General features: G+C 40.8%; 1 protein-coding gene across 1 annotated transcript in view; it reads right to left on the reverse strand.

Moving 5' to 3' along the window:
- SCRN1 (secernin 1) overlaps window positions 1-17,348 on the reverse strand; it is a 38,177-nt gene that overhangs the window by 18,568 nt on the left and 2,261 nt on the right. Inside the window, exon 2 of the mRNA XM_063153812.1 lies at window positions 8,419-8,578. Coding sequence (XP_063009882.1) covers window positions 8,419-8,577 — 159 coding nt within the window. The 5' untranslated portion in view covers window position 8,578. The remainder of the gene's footprint in view (window positions 1-8,418; window positions 8,579-17,348) is intronic.

Genomic DNA, 17,348 nt, shown 5'->3' on the forward strand with positions numbered 1-17,348 from the left:
AGGCACTCAATGGGATTTATGTATTAAGGCAGGAGATTGGTTCATATTTAAAATAATAGGTATGAGCTTCTCAAAAATGTAGGGTCCAGAGGTGACAGTAGATTAATTTTAAACATAAAGCTTCACAATTTCACCCCCCCAAACAATAACATCAGAAAACCCTTTCCTAAGAAACAAGAGGAACTGGGCTCTCCACTTTTACCCAAGACACATAAGTTGTAAAGGTAGGTCAACCAGAGCCAGACACTGGATTTGCAACACAGCAAACCATTGCTGCTTCTTGTTCCACAGAAACCAGGACAGCCCTTCAACAGCTAAAACACAAAAGGAAATAGTGGGGGAAAGACAACACCATCCACCAAAAATCCCTCACTGGCCACTAGATTTCTAGAAACAGGAGCTTAGATAATGACAGGATTTCAAAAACAGGCAAAAATTCCAAAATCCCTGTCCCCCCTCCTGCACCCCACAGACTTGGCAAATCCCTCCAGCACAACAGCAGAGCAGCCTGTTCCACTGAGCACTGGGCCAAACCAGGCAATGGTTTGTTTTATTATGATAAATAAAACAGACATCAGGTACTGCTGGGATTCTGCTTGCCACTAACCCTGCCTTCAAATTCCTGAGATGTCCAGCTTCAGCTGGACTAACCTTTTTCTTTGAGTATGCATACTAAAACCAGGAGAATACTGACAAATTTGGTGGCAAAGGCTGAGAGTGAGTGGCGGGGGGCTCCATTGATTTTCTAGAATTCAAGCCCTGAAAGTGGCATGACTGGCATCGTGCCCTGTGACAGTAAATTCCCATTAGAAAATAAAAAACTTAAGAAGAGAGACCTCACACACAAGAGATGCAGCCAACAACTTTAAAGAGAATTGAACAGGCTGGGAACTAATGATACTTCTTTTATTTCACTTACAGTATCAAGAAGAAAATCTTATCAAGGGAGTTCTAAGAATAGCACAAGGCACAAATGTATCTGCCAGCCTAGCTAGGGCATGCAGATAAGTTGGAGGTATTCCAAACCCAGACAGGACAGTCATAAGCACAAGAGATTTCTTCTTTCATTAATGAAAAGAAACTATTGTGCAGTTTCTACTGTACCAAGGCTGCAGAAGCCCAATTCCTAGCACTGTCAGTCAGGTCATTATGAAATATCAATGAAATCACATAGGCTCCAGCCCTGGATAACAAAGGCAATAGTCAGGGAATGCTTTAGAAAGAAATGATCTTTGAAAGGGAGCATTAAGATTCCAGATACAAAAGAGATCCCAGGCCAACCCCCTTCCCTGCCATCAGATTCTGGCTGGAATTTGGCATTAACCCTTTGCTTCACTGCTTCAAGCACTGCCACACCATAGCACATATCTGAAAAAAGGCAAAATGTCTGCGTGATTGCAGCGACTCAGTAAGTTGCACTGTGGCTGCATTTTTAACCCCTTCTAAGGAGGGGTGCAACAAACGTGCTGAGGCAGCCTCACAGCCTGAGCCTCCCTGGCCATCAGGGCATTGACACTGACAGCCTGGCTGGAAATGTGCAGACAGGAGATCCCACAGCTGACATGGGCTGCCTGGGCTTTCCCTCCATGGGGAAGTGGCAATCTGCAAAACTAGAATGGGGTTGTTCAAGGAAGCCCCTCAGACTATCTAGTGCAGATGTGCCTAGCAATGAGCTTTACAGAGAATTCTTCTGCTGCTTATTGACAGAAACAAATTTAGTAGAGCTCAAAGAAGTGGGAATAACCTCTCCTGGGAAAGAGGAACATGCAGGCAGTAGTGCACAAGACAAAAGAGGTGGTTAGCCAATGCTGTTACCACTGCTTGCTCACACAGAAAGCAGAACCAAGTATAGAGTGGAAGACACCAGGACGATGATTTTACCACATCCATTAAACATGGCCATGACATCTCCTGCAGCAGCAGGACTTGTGCCACAGTGCAGGGGACAGCCACACACCAGGGTCCATCCAGCCTGGGCACCTCTCACATACTCAGCCCAACTCTACAGCTCACAGGGTCACACCAGTACAGTGAGCAGAAGTGTCTGCAGCAGCAGGATGAAACCTCAGGTAGCCAGCTCTCAGGAACACACACTGAGGATACTCACATTGTAGCCAGATATAAAAGCATTTACTAAGTGTACAAATAGAGAAAAAAGCCATTTTCTGCCACAGTAAAGTATCTCTTTCTTTTCATATTAAGAACAGTTTTTTTTCTCTTTTTATGAAGACCCTAGTGCACTTTACATATGTTTTCTGTTTGCATATTATTCCCAACTGTTTGTATTCATTGCAACCAATAACTATGAAATTTGAATCTTATCTCTAGCAGTGTGTAAGGATGATAAGATTTTATTTCAGGAAAAAAAAATATAGAAGCTAGAAAAAGCTAAACAGTTCCCCTGGCAAAAAGCAGAACAATCTGCACCCTCTGACTGACTCTAACCTGCTCTATCAAGCCACCAATGAGCCACTGTATGGAAAAGGGCTCCACAAAGCAAAATTTAAATGTCTTTAAAGAAATCAAATACCACAAAGTTCAGCAAGGCACCTAAGGCTGAGAACACTCTCTGGAGACACTATATGTCAGAGTAGGTTTAGCAGTCAAGAATGCACCTCTTGTTTTTCAAGACACAAATTTAGCACTCTCCCGGAGGATAAGGAAAAGTAAAATTGAAATGTGGATGAAGCCTATTAATTTAATGTTTTAAAACAGTAAGAAATACATTTCAAAGAAGCCACAAAGAGCCCATGACAGAGACATCCTTGGAATTCTTGGATATCCTAGGCATTTGAAATACTTGCTCACTCATATGTTTTGACACAATTAAATGGTTTGGGTCAAGATGGAAGAGTTGACAGATTTTTGCCCCACACAATTCTAATACTCTCCCCTCCTCTTCTGTCTGCAACAATTAAAAAGGAGAATTAAAACAATTAAGAACAAAAAGAATAGTTCAAGCTAACCAGCTTTGCTCTGGTAGCAGAAGAGAACAAACAAGCAGCACCCCCACAGTAAAAACAGGCTTTGAGAGGGCAGAAACATCCAAGAGATTTTGGCTTCCAGCTCTGAGCTGCTGCTGGGGTGAGCACTGTGCTACAAAGCAAAGTCAGACACATCAATGTCAAGGCCAGTGGCCTGCAATGGAGCAGAAGAGAGAAAACACTCACATTAGCCAAGAAAATGGATCTGAAGGCAGGAACCAGTTTCTTTTCTCAGCTGCTGTCTGCCTGTGGGGTGCCTCTCCTTTACCTCTGTGTGAAGTCTCAGGGAGAGCTCCAGCAGGGTGGCCTGGACAAAGCCTCCAGTCCGTGTGTGCAGGAGCTCTGCTGCCCACCAGCAGCTGTCTCAGTGGAGAGGCAGGAATGCAGCTTCCTAAACCCCCTCTGGACTGCAAATCTGCAGGCTAGAACCTCATTTGTTTACACAGAGTAAGCAAAATGCTCCATCACAGGCACAAACACTGCTGTGCCTCATCGAGGTTTCCTGCCAGGCACCACTCTCCCATGGAGGTGTCACTGGGGGTGCCCAGGTTTGCACCCACACCTGCAGCTATGTGAGTTAGCACTGCCAGTCTCACCTGGAGGCTCCCCAAAGAGCAAATTCTCAGTAGGTCCTGCTGCTGATTGACTTATGTTACCAGATTCTGAACACCTTGCCCATGACACAACGCAGGAAACCCAAATAACTGGCAACAAGGGGAACCAAAGATCCCAGACCTGAACTGCAGCACTGGTGTGATGCCTGGTGATGATGTTACAAACACCAGGATTAAGATCACCAGGTGATACAAAGCCAACTTTAATGCAGTCAAAGTCTGCTTTCCAAGCTTTACACTGTCTTGTGACACCAGGCAGGGACCCATCAGTTTCCTTTAGGTGAGTTTTTATGTCTGCAGTCCTCAGACCAACATAGAGAAAAAATCTTACTGCTCCTCTGAAAACTCAGAGCAAGGGGAGGTAGAATGATACCCATTAAAAAAAAATACAAAAAACCAACAGAGCAAAACAAAAGAATAACTAAGGCATAACTATGTCATGATGTTTTAGAGAACAAGAAAATTCCTCCTACCCCACAGAGGGCTGGCTTTTAGCCTAGATCTGTGTTTAATACCAACATAGTAGAAAAATTTGGAATGTTCCACACTTTTATAGACTTCTTTGCTAGTCTACCCTTTCTACTTTCCCCTTTCCATTCCTCTATAAGAAGTGCATGCTGTTAAGGTGAAAGAGCTTTTACAGCTCTGTAGTGAAACAAGAAACCAAGACTATTTTGAAATCATGAATATAAGGTCAAATTAGAGGAAAGGAAGATGGATCTAAAAGGAAAAAAAAATCCACATGGGAAATTCATCCACAAAAAGTCATTTTGCCAAGACTTCTTCAGCAGAAGGAAAACCACAGCAGGTTAATAGAGAATAAAAGAAATCTAGTAAGTAAAATCTACCTTGAAAATAAGTAAGACCGAGGGACTTGCATCTTAATTCTCACTAATGTTACAAATTCTTAAAATCCACATCTGGGGAAAAAAAATAACACACTTTTAGTAGAGGAATTCCAAAAAGGACCTTATTTATGCTTAGGGGAGCAATGCTTCACCTGCTCACACAAGTTCAGTAGGCTGAGCACTACAACAAGGAAGAGGGCTGATCAGCATCTGCCCCCGCAAAATTGCAATGCAGGGGAAGAACAAACCTTTGAGAAAGTTGTCACACACATACACAGAAGGGACCTTTAATGAAAAGCCCCATTGTTCAGGGTCTTGGGAACCTGCTGACGTGGAGGGAAGGAATTATGTTGATGAGCTAGCTGCAGGGTTACTTGTCTGGTAGATTGAGGCACAAAGATCAGGCTGAAAATGACTTGCAGTATTCACTGAGTCCCCCTGAGACCCTGCCACAAAGTGACTGAGAGCTGTACAGCACAGCCCTCCCAATTCCTTTATGGCAGCAATCTCACTGAATTACTGTGAGCCACTTTTGGTTACACAGTGCATTTTCACAGATGCAAACACAGGAGCAGCACAGAACAGAAATAGGAAATAAATAGGATACAAACTCCCTGACAGAGTTCTGTAGAACAATCCATGCTATTTCCACCTCTTAACAGAAATTCAGAACATGAGTGGCAGCCAACCAGGTAATCACAATTTGATACACACTGAACCACATTGTGTGCAAAAAACAGAACATAATGAAAACCAAGTCCACTATCATTGTCCATTGACGGTAAAGAAACTAAAGCAAGTATACAATATGGAATGGAGAGAAAAGCAGCTCATTTGGGAAAAAGAAACCCAAAACACTAGGATGGATGAAAAGAAAAATCTAGTCAGAGGCACAAAGGATTACTGACTTAGAAAAACTGTAGTGTGAAATGATCAGCCACATTTTAAATGTATGATATTTGTAAATATCATACATTTAATTTCTCAGGGCTGTTTAGTTTTACAAAGTGCAAAGGAAGGAAAGCTGTAGTAAAAAAGAAAACCTGCTCCAACAGTAATTGGAGTGTTAGCAGCTTTCACGGGTTTCAAAGAACAAAGTATTAACCCTGAGCATGTCAAAGCTACATATGGAAGCTTTGACACTCCTCTCCACTCCCCCACCAGTTAATTACCTCTGACAAGTTTGTTCAGAGGTGGAGAGTGTTGCATGCCTGGTATTAACAAGGGAAGCAACTGGACCCAAGCCTTTCCTTCAAGCTTTTCTTGTCTCTGAGGTAGCACTCACTACCAACACACAATGACTGTGAAAACCTCCCAGACAGCTACCTTGGACCTAACAAAACAAGTAAAATCAGCTCTGTGGTTTAACCAGCTTACTCCACTCGAAATATGCGTGAGTAAAAAAAAAAAATAAAAGCACATTAACAATACTTAGTGCTGAGTGTGATGAAGAGGCAGTGATAAGCAATTACTTGCACTGCTCTCAGAGAAAATGATGATGTTTTTATCCTGTGCTAGGAGGAAACAGGAAGAATTTTGGCAAACATCTGGAGCTTGTATGTTGCTGCACACAATTTTACTTGAAAAACCTCAGGATAGCTAATGAAGAATTTTGTTGTAGTTTAGACTAGCAGAAGCCAAAGTAGTCATTAATTAGGATTTAAGCTCCTACTTTAGAAAAAAAAAATGGCCCCTTCCAGTCTGTCATCTAAAAGTGCATCTTCACCACACTGCAACAAACTTTACCTTAATTTTTTTTTTAAATTCAGCATTTAAGGAGAATGCTTGCAGATCCTTGTTGGCAGATTAAATCTACAAACTGTGCTGTGCTATGAAAAGGAATTATGCTTCCTGCTCCTAAAAGGTCTGACAAAAGAGCTGAGTTAATGACTGAATTCTAAAAAAAAAGGCACTAAACCAATTAATCATGGTGTAAAAGAGAAATCATAATAGATTATATATGCCTTAATTATATGCCAATTATAAAATTACAGATTATTATATATGGCTTAATTATATGCTTCAGCAAATTATGACAATCTCATGAAAGAGTAAGATGTGGGGCAAAGAGACCAAAAGAATCAAGAACTCCTACAGTAAGTTCTTACAAATTATTCTCCATTAAGGGTACAAAACAGAGAAGCTTTCCAAAGTTGTTCTTCCCCAATAACAGAACTCTTTTTTCCATTTCCTGTTCTATGCAGAGGTGCTTTAAAACAAACTGCTCTGAAGCTTTCTTCTTGTCTTACTGTCGCACTTGTGTTACATGTGCCAGCACATGTCTACAAGGTGCTACAGCACTCAACTGTGCATAGTGCTACTGGGGGAGGGGATTTATTTATATCCAAAATTAAACCATTTAATAATGCATAAGTTGTAGTGTGGGATCTCAGCACCTCAGGACTGATATGCAGAGTCACCAAGACCACCCTTGGGGGGCTCGGAGGTCCTGGAATGTTGCCAGAAGTGTCTGGTGGCTGGACTTTGATCCTGCACGGGAGACGACACCTGTATGAGGATGGGAGGATCACACTGGGATAAATGGTGAAAGGATAGGTTAATTAGAGTGTGAAACACAGGGTTTAAGATTTCTGTACAGGGGGGTCTAAAGAAGTAAGATGGAGGAATTTGGGCATGTCCTGTCCTTCTTCTTCTTCTTGGCCTCCATCTTCTGTGGTGATGGTGGCACTTTGGGATTGGTTATTACTAAAGGTGTACTGGTCAATAAGGGTAAAAGGTATTGGGGGAAATAGGTAAATATTGTATACGTAGTTTTGGGTATAAAGATAAGTGACCGCCCCAGGGGCTCTCAGTGGGCTCATGGCCAACGTGCTGTGCAGACCTCTGTTGGGCCAAGAGAAAATCTTTTAGATAAAAATAAGTGCCACTAGATCCACACAGAATGTGTCTGGATGAGAGGCATCAGCCTGGTGCAGAACACCTCCTGTCCTCAGCCTTCTGCAGAGCCACAGGGCCAGGAGGAAGCTGAATGCAGGGAGCCTCACAGACTCTGCTTTCCCAGCTGCCAGGCAGAGCAAGAACCTGGGACCCTAAAAGCTGCTGGCAGTGCCACATCAGGCTCTGTCTCCTCTGATAAAATGACTGCCTGCACAGATCCTTGTCTTTCCTTCTGATGCCTCAGTCTCTTCATTCCACCTTCACTTTACACTTCCCCCTCTTCCTGTCTTCTGGTTCATTTGTCCCTTTGCTTCACTCTTCCACATCTGCTTATCCTTTCATTTCTCCTGTCATTAGAACAAGGCTGCAGTGACAGACTACAATTACAACAACCTCCAGCAGGGTCCCTGTCAACCTGCAGCCACGGCATCAGTGTCCAGCTTCAGGACTCCACATCCAGCCTGGGTTCAAGAAAAGCCACAGCACTAAAAATTGGCCATGATGCAGGTGCAGAACATACCAACAGAGCCCATGGCATGTACAAGAGTTAAGTCTGGCTTACAAACTTGAGCACTCGCATTCTCCTCCTCTCACATTCCCTTATTAGAATACAAGTTCCTCAAGTCCCAGATTTCTGGCTAAGTTTCTGAAAAACAGATTTCCTGTTTTTCAACCTGTGTAGCATAGCCAGGCCCCATTACTGCCAAACAACAACCATGAATGAGAGTAATTCATTTGGCACACGACAAACTCCAAAAATTAGCTTCTAGTTCCAGTTAGCCAGGAGATTTTTCCCTTAGAAGTAAATCAATTGACCACATGGTGCAGGAATCTGAGATGTGAGCAGTTTTGCCTGTCTGCCAGAAAAAGTAGAGGTCATGGATTTTTCCCCAGTTAAAAAAGTTACATTGTAAGTTTCATTTTCAAACTTGTAAAAAAATCTTTTCTTTTTCTACTCAGGAGATTTGAGTGAAGCAAGTAAGGACTCCACAATCTGATGGGAAAACAAGACAGTATTCATTTCTTCCAGCAACAGTGATTTCTCACACTTTGAATGCCACAATTCACCCTTACCTCCACTTTGCTTCCTGGCTCATGCTCTGCAGCAGCAAAGTACACCACCTCCTGTACTTCATCTCTGGGCCGTGCAGAGTTCTTCCCAAACACCACCAGCCCATCCTTGGAACAGGGGGGCAAGGCTACGAAACAGTAGCTTGGAGGAGCTGCAGCCATCCTAGGAAGGAAAGAAAGCATCAACAAACAAAACTAGTGGGTTTTTTTATTCATAACTGCATAGATTAGAGAGTCATTCAGCCTACTGGTACCAGCTGTAGCTAAGAGGGAATGCACTCCCTCTGTCAGTTGATTGTCCAATGATGAGTGAAGAACGGGTCAGCTCAAAGGAACCCTATCTGAATTTAATTTTAAAAATATAATAATTTGCATCGTTTTTCACCCAAGCTTTGTGAAGGCATAAATGGAGAAAAGGCAAGAGAACTGTGCCTTGATGAGCCTACTTAGTCCCCACTGAAAGAAGATACTCTGCACTGGAGCTCCTTGGGAACGTATGACCTAGATGTATTCTGCTGACTCAGGCAAGTGCAGAGACACAGAATAACTTTAAATAATTTACTCCCTCTGCTCCCATGCACTTCAATATTTTTAAAAAGATAAAACATGTTTGAGGGATTCCTGAAAGAGGACAATAGTATAACTGGAAACAGAACAAAGATACAGCACAATTACATCCAAAACTGTCAGTCAATTTATCTACTCAGATGGGAGAGAGACTGAAGCACTAATTGCACTTTATTTTCTTTGTGGTTTGTCTGCATTGCTGCTCTTACCTGAAGTCAATTGATTGCTGTTTATTTGTTTAGGTAGACTAATGTGATATGTTCATAGGATAATTTTAAATGTTTGCAATAACAATATATTAAGAAAAATATAAACTGTTTCAGGACTATTACACTACTGTAGCTGGTCTTGTGTACATTGCCATATCTGACATTTTTTTCCACCATTTAGAAAAATTTCTGGTACATATGGCTACAAAACAAAAATGTGGGGTGTTTATCACTTGTTTAAAAAGCACTTAACACAGATGTCTAAATTTTCTTCATAATTCTTATCACAGCAATAGAAACTCAATAATATACAAATATACCCAAACAAACAAACATGTTTCTCTTAATCTTCTACAATATCATGAAGAAGTAAAATACTTGCACACATTTGCTCTCCTTAGAAACAATCAGCACTTGAGTTTCCCCTCCAAATTCATCTGCAAGACAATGCTGGGCATGGGGAAGTGTGCAAAGCTGTTTTTTACCATTAGCTTGCATATGCTTCAAACCATTCAAATTTTGCTTTTTCTTTTTTTTTTTTTCTTAAGCTGCCATTTGAGTACATACTCTCAGAACAGCAGATAATAAAATAGAGGAAGAAATCCTTTTCTATAGAGACTGTAATCCATAAAATGGTAATTGTTTGCCTGTGGACTATGAACAGATCACACAGATGCTCAACCTTGCAAAAAAAGGTCAAGTGGTTCCATTTTAGAAGTGCCCTCTACCAACACAATGTGAGGCAATGAATTGTCCAGGGAACTCACACAACCTTTCCATTTAGGTAAAATTATATTCATCCACTTGAGCTGAAAATGCATTAGGAAACAAACAAATCCCTTTTCATAAGCAGAGTTTTGACCAGTGGGAAAGGACAAGCTACTCTGAGCTGGAATTACTTCAGCTGATAAAGCACATCTGTCAGAGGACCCTGGGCTGCAGATCTGCCTATTGTGCCTCTAATCTGGGACACTGCTGGCTCTCCAGGAGTGTCTTGCACACAGAACACATAAAAAGTCCCACTCCGGTTGCCATGCATTGCGTGCAGGTCCTCAGAGCACCTGTGGTGTAACTGGAACCAGGAGTGTTTGTGGAGTGTTTGCCCAACCTTCAGCACTAATGAAACCATTCAGGACTTTGTTATTAATTACTCCGAGTATGAGTATTGCTGTGCTGGTGATGTCAATGGAACTGCTTTCCAGAACTCTCGGAGTTTCCACCTGCCTTCAGGTAACTCATCTTTTAGAGCACCAAATCTGTCCTCTGATACATTGCCAAATGAGCCAAAATCTCTAACAACTTGCAGATTTAGTGAGGATCTCACTATTCAAAAGTATTTCCTTTATTCCAAACACTAGCTAAGCAGATTTATTCGAAATACATGACACAGCTGAAAAACATTAAGCATCCAAGAGCCTAGCAAGAAAGGTTAAAATTATATACAATACTAATTTTTATTAAATTAATACCTAAACCTATTGGCAGATAAGCTTAAGAAGAGGGGAAATATTTCAGCATTCTGTTACTAAACAAATACAAAGGTATGCAGGGCAGACATTTACATACCTACACTCTGAGTAGATAGGGAAAAGAATTAAAAGCTTGTAGGTATCGAATGCCCTTAAAATTCTGAAACCTCCCTGAAAGAAATAGTCTCAACTATGTGAGAGATTTTATTTTGTATGTGTGAGATTTTATTTTTTCCCCCCTTAAATATACCAACAGTTACTGAACCTAAAACAAATTGCCATTTTGGTAATGTTTTATAAGTATGAAAGTATGCAAGTATGAGTAAGTGTGGGATTTTTTTTTTTCCTTAAATACACCAACAGTTACTGAACCAAAAACAAACTTGCCATTTTGGTAATGCTTCTTAAGCACGAAAGTATGAGTAAGCTCCTCTATAACTAGAGTTCCCTTCAACACACAGTGTATTTCATAAGCATGAGCAAGCTGCCCAGCAAGTAGAGGTCACTTCAACACAGTGTATTTCATACAGGCAAGTATGTAACAGTCAAACACTATGTCAAATGCTTTAACCTTATCCTGAAAACACGACTGTCAGTGCAGGAGTTTGCACTGGGATCACAGATTACATTTCAGAGAAGGAAGCCATCCAGCAGTTACTGCAGTTCAAATCTACTCAGTTTGCTAGGCAGCACTTTTTCCCTGAACCTCATTTGGTTCATTTTGAATATGACAAGGATGGCCATTTCTCAGACATACCCACAACCTCTACTTGTTCAGAACTCTACTGTATTTTATTTTCCTCCATAACATAGCTCAAACAGTCTGTTAGCAGCCACCTATCTAAGCAGGACATTTCTACTTGCCTGCTTCATGTTCTTCTTTTCTTTAATCAGCTTCAGGTTGTCCTCATGCTCATTTTCACATATTTGCCACCTCTTTGCTCTCTTACACAGCTCAATACTGGACAAACATCTTTCACCCACAGGAGGAAAAGAACACTCCTTCATGGTACCTCTGATAAATCAGCCTGACTTTTAAAACCACCTACTGTTATAATTCCTACACTTTTTTTCACAGAGAGTTTGCTCCTCCAGTAAAAAATAATCCTGAAAACTTCAGAAAACAGAGGGAATGACTGCAAATAGATCTCAAAGAACAGCTTGCTGCCCATGCACACAGTTCTTCACCACAGAGCATGTCAAGCACAGTGGCCTGATTTTCTCAGCAGACCATACCTCAGACCTACATTCTGCTGTAGGCAGAGGTAAACCTACACATTTGTCTCAATTGCAAACCATCACACTCATAGATGGGCAAGTTCAGAGAAATGAGGACTGTAGAGACCATTGTAGCTACATCCAGCACCACTCTGCTATGGGAGCCCTGGAAATGGCCAAAGAGCTGCACATCATGCTGTGCCACAATGGAATAACTGCTGCACTTGCAGGGAGTTAACAGGCACCATGCTTGGCTGGCCTCGAATCACTGCAGGCACAAAGGTTGAAAAAAGAGTGCTGAGCAGCAGCCACAAGCTAATACACTCCACTTGCCATCTTTTTATTTGACAAAAACACACTGCAGCAGGGATGCGATATTCCACCTGGTGTTTTTTTTCCAGTCTCCTGCGTTCTGACACTACAAAGAAGACTTCCTTAACAAGTTCCTTTATTAAGATCTTTTCTCATTGTGATAAGTCCCATTTAACACCTGACAAGCCAAATTAATTGTATGAATATACCACCACTGCTGTCAGTGGTAAAACAGACAGTATTGAGTATTTTAAAGCAGAAAGAAAGGAGTAACAACCATTGGGCAATCACAGAATCAAAACAGTTGGAAAATACCCCCATGATCATCGAGTCCAACCTCTGAGCAAACCATCACAGCACTAGGTGCCATATCCAGGGGTTTCTCAAACATCCCCAGGGATGGTGACTCCATCACCTCCCTGGGATGGAGGTGCTTCACATGCTTAACAAGTGAAGAAATTCCTCCTGATGTCCAACCCGAGCCTCCCCTGGTGCAGACCATGTGCTCTTCCCCTGTCACTGACTTCCCCTTGTCACCACCTCGTGCTCTTCCCCTGTCACTGGCTGATCCCCAGGCAGCTCCAGCCTCCCTTCAGGCAGCTGTAGGGAGCAATAAAGCCTCCTCGAGCCTCCTTTTCTCCAGGCTGAACACCCACAGCTCCCTCGGCTGCCCCTCGTAGGGATCACTCTTCACAGCTTCATTGCTCTTCTCTGAACAAATGTCTGGCTCCAAATATCACAAAGGGAAACAACAGGTACAACAATTATCAGGGCTTTATAAACATGTCTGAACATTGCTATGCTCCTGAAATAGGGTGAACAGGGGTGTGTTATTGCCTCGCATCACCTCAAGAAAAACTAAACCCACAAATCTGGATAAACATAAAGCACCAACTTTCAGGTTAAAAATATCAAAACCTGAAACATTTTACATGAGGATCTTACAGATGCTAACACATATTTAAAAAGCTCATAAATTCCAATTAGAACAACTTGTGCTATTATAAATAAAATCTCTATCTAGTAAAAGAAAAATCTCTAGTAAATATCTATCCACAATCAGAAATTTAAAGTGCTCAACACAGAATAAAATCACTATTAAATCTGTGCACAGAAGTTGTGACAATCTAATGGAAACTTCATTTAGAGGTCATTTTTCACTTACAAAGAAATGAACAGACAAATAATGCTGGAAGAGAGATTAACATACAGAACAGAGATTGCAGTACCCCATCCTCCACCTCATGAACATGAGTGTCAGAGGCTGAAGCCACGCTCTTAAGAAAATAGAGACAGGCATAAATAATTCAGTGTGCTTTGGAGCCTTCCTTCCCCCAGCCCCAGAAACCTGAAATAGCTACGCATCCACAACAAAGCACTCTCAGCTTAGCATGACAGAGTCCAAACTAAAGAAAGGAAGATTTTCATAGTAACGCATTTTAGATTCCTTGGGGGTTTATTCTGTTATTTTTTAAGAATAACACTGTGTACTTCTCTGAAAGCTGTAATTTGGTACTGCAATAATCTTTTATAAAGTGCAAGAATCTGACTGCTACAATAAAATTACTTCTCAGAAAAATAACTTTATCATCCCACATCAAACAGATGTTGACTTTTAAGGTCAACTTATTTTCCTGGTTTGCCAAAATAACCTGAAGACATTCAGCACAAAATAATTAATCATTTTACAAAGCTACAAATTATGTGAAAACTGGCTCACCAACAACAGCTTTCAGTTGCTCTTTTAAAGAAAAAAAAATACCAAAAATAAACATTTTTTAATGAACTATTGTGATCTTGGAGCAGTTATAACAAGTTAGTGTTCAAGTAATACCAAAACCTATAAAAGTACAACTGAATTTGCTCTTTTCTCTGTCTTCTCTGTCAATTGAAAAACAAAACAATAGGTTTACAATGAAAGTGCAGCACTCATTAGAAAGCAGTGGGTGTTTAAAAGGATTGGTGTGAGAAAAAGAGGGTGAAAGTAAGGGTCTGTCTTGAAATTTAACTGATGTTTACTGAACTAAACCAATATTTGCTCTTCACACTCCTCTTTTAATTGCTGTTCACTTAATGCCCTGCAACTTTTTCTCAGGGAAAGCTAGAGATGCTGCTAACATCACACACCCTTTGGGTTTAATAGAAGTTTCCAAAATGTTAATTACTAGTTATTGTTGATCTCAATTAAGATTTACACCAGATGACAAAGATCTGGAGATCTGAAGGAATTATTCCTGCATAGAGCCAGTCCTTTCCAGCAAGGAAAGACATTTAAAGTGATGTATGTCTGCAAACAGTTCTGTCCCCAACACACTATGCAGAAGTTGTTTTCCACACAATATAGTCTCTTGCTCAAAAATGTGATAATATCCAGTCATTATCATGTAAAAGGTGCTACATGAGAGGTCAGCTGCCACCAATACAGATCTTTTTCACAAGCAACTGGAGCAACGCTCAAGCAGATATTAACGATATTAAGCTTCACTGAGACCAAGCAGTCAGCTCTGACACCAGAAAAGCATTCATCTCATGCTGTGATGAGTAGCATTCAGCTGTAAAATTTGCCTTGTACTGATTTGGCTCAGAAGCTGGCAAAACTTCAGCTTGATCAGGCCAAACCTTCACCCAGGAGCACAACTGCTGTGCCCATTACTCAGCACAGCCATGCTAGCAAGCGAGGATGGAGCAAGGAACAGCACACCTTGCTTTCATCCACTCCAGTGAGGCTCCACAGATACATCACACAGACTCATCTTTCAAACACTTTTTGTCTTCAAGGGCTTTGTTGGTACAACTGTCAAGCTCTCTGAAGCTCAGACATGATCAAAGTGTTGTACAGGGTGAAGACTAAACCTCTCCTAATTGCCAATGTTTCAAGCACACCTGAGATTGTCCTAGATTAATATTATGATTATTAATGTCCTAGATTAATAGTACCATTATTAATGCTAGTAATAATCAACATAATGCTCTCAAGACAGCACAGGTGTCCACAAAAACAAGTGTGGTGGTGTAAACACTCAGGTTTCATCTCAGACCTCCACAGTAGTTTGGTCAGAACATCAGTTTCATTGATCCTTCCACCCTCACTTATTTGGTTTCTTCAAATTAAAGCTGGTCTTTAGCAGGTGCTTTAGGTCACAGAAATTCAGGCTGCTAAACTCCTTGCTCCTAAGTTTGGACCACATTCTGATGATGGCAGCATTTTCTTTAATATTTATCTTACAAAAGAGATTTGAGCTGCTTTTAAGGTCCAGAGAGCACATTAAACCTTTTATGAAGACATATAATGTGGTTTTGTGTATTAAAGGATGACTATTCCTTACTATATTTTGTGCTTTTATAAAACAGAAACCCAGCTGTGCTAATATTGCTGAACTATTTCAGTGACATCTAAAGATTTCAAAAAACCTGTTTTCATTGCAACCAGAAAGAGTAAGTGAACTAATCTGCAAGAAACATTTACAATAAAAAACACAGCCAACATTTGAGCAAGGATCCTCAGATTTGGATCAAGGCTCTCTCATTAGGAAAGGAAGAATATTTGGAATGGGCCATGCATCATTTATTCTCAACTCTTCCATATTTTAAATGGAGAGGCAAAAGAAAAGTCTGTTACAATTGTGAAAACTCAGTTCAGGGCTTAGTTGTTGGTTTTCAACCTCTATTTTAACTTTAAATTAAGATGTTTCTTGTGCCTGAGACAAGCTTGCATTTCCATCTACAAATCAAGCCCAGCATCTTATGCACACAGAGACATGTGACCTCTGCACCCTGCAGAAAAGCAGTGCTTCCAAAAACAGAAATGAAAAGCAAAATTCATTCAGCTGCAGGCCCAGAACAAAGACAGCAAACTGAAAGGCACAATAATAATACTGTTCCCATCTAAGGAAACACTGAAAGGTTTTCTTTTTTTTTTTAATTGACAATTTTAATGCATGACTTTTCAGGCAAGAGGAAGGTTGCATGTATTAAGAAATTAGAAAGCAGACACTGTTCCTGAATATAAAGCACAAAACCATACCAGATCCCTGTGTCCCTATCATTTGGACATTTCATTATCAGACCTAAGTCAAATTGTTTGACTCTTTCCTAACTACCAATGGATGATGATGCCAATTTATTGCTTGAAGGTGCCACATCCAACTGTGACTGTTTCTGTCCCTCCAACCTGTGCCTCCAAGAGGAGTTTGATGAGAAGCTGAAATTTAACAAGCCACGCTCAACACTTCTTCTTCTTTTTTTTTTTTTTTTTTTTTTTTTTTTTTACATTAACTGTATGTTGAAAATTTCTCAAGAATTTACTCAAAATGGTCAAACATTGAGTCAGGGATTTGGGATGGCCTTTTTCTCCAGTAAATTTACTTTTATTTTTGAATTATGAGAAATAGCAATTCCCTACCCAGGCATAAAATCAAGTTGCACTTCAAAGCTCTACTAAGCTGTGTGCTCCCTTCAGTCATTTAACTGAACAAATGCATAATAGGCCTGGAAGGAATTGAAAATATTTCTCTTGCTGTATGTGGGGGAAAATTTGGGATATTCCTGCCAACAGCTGTCAGATTGCTTTAGACTGTCTAAAAAAAACCAAACAGGTAGTGGCCATCAAATGAGCATTCTAGAATTCTTCAGCACTTTAAGTCCCAACAAATGGTGAGACTTCAGCTGTTATAAAAGTTTACAATCCCCTGACCAACCAGTTCTATTTTAATTCTGTAATACACCCTTGTCCAAAGTATGTCCTTGCTTTCAAAGCAGGCGTCTTTCAAAATAAGACAGGATCTTAATTTTTGCCCCACGTAGTCTGAATTATGTTAATGAAAACATAGTTCTATTGAAAAACAAATCAGGGTCAGTCATCCAGAAGACAACAGATTTCAGACTCATTTCCATCACAGGCTGCACATACAGGGAAAATTCATTATTTATACAGACTTTTCACTGAGTGGGTGTCAGTGCTCTTAATTAAGTCCCCAAGCAGTCACAGAACTCCATCCCTTTGGGCTCTTATCCCAGCCCGCAGTTTAAGGTCATATTTGTAGCACTCTCCATTTTGTAGGGAAGCACCTGCTCTCTTGCTCCTGTCACTGGGGCACAGACCCTTGTTAGGGGCTGCTGGCATCTGAAGCATCTTTGTGCAACACCCGGGTTGCCAAGG

This window comes from Melospiza melodia, chromosome 1 (assembly GCF_035770615.1).
Source record: "Melospiza melodia melodia isolate bMelMel2 chromosome 1, bMelMel2.pri, whole genome shotgun sequence".
In the NCBI taxonomy this organism is placed as follows: Eukaryota; Metazoa; Chordata; class Aves; order Passeriformes; family Passerellidae; genus Melospiza; species Melospiza melodia.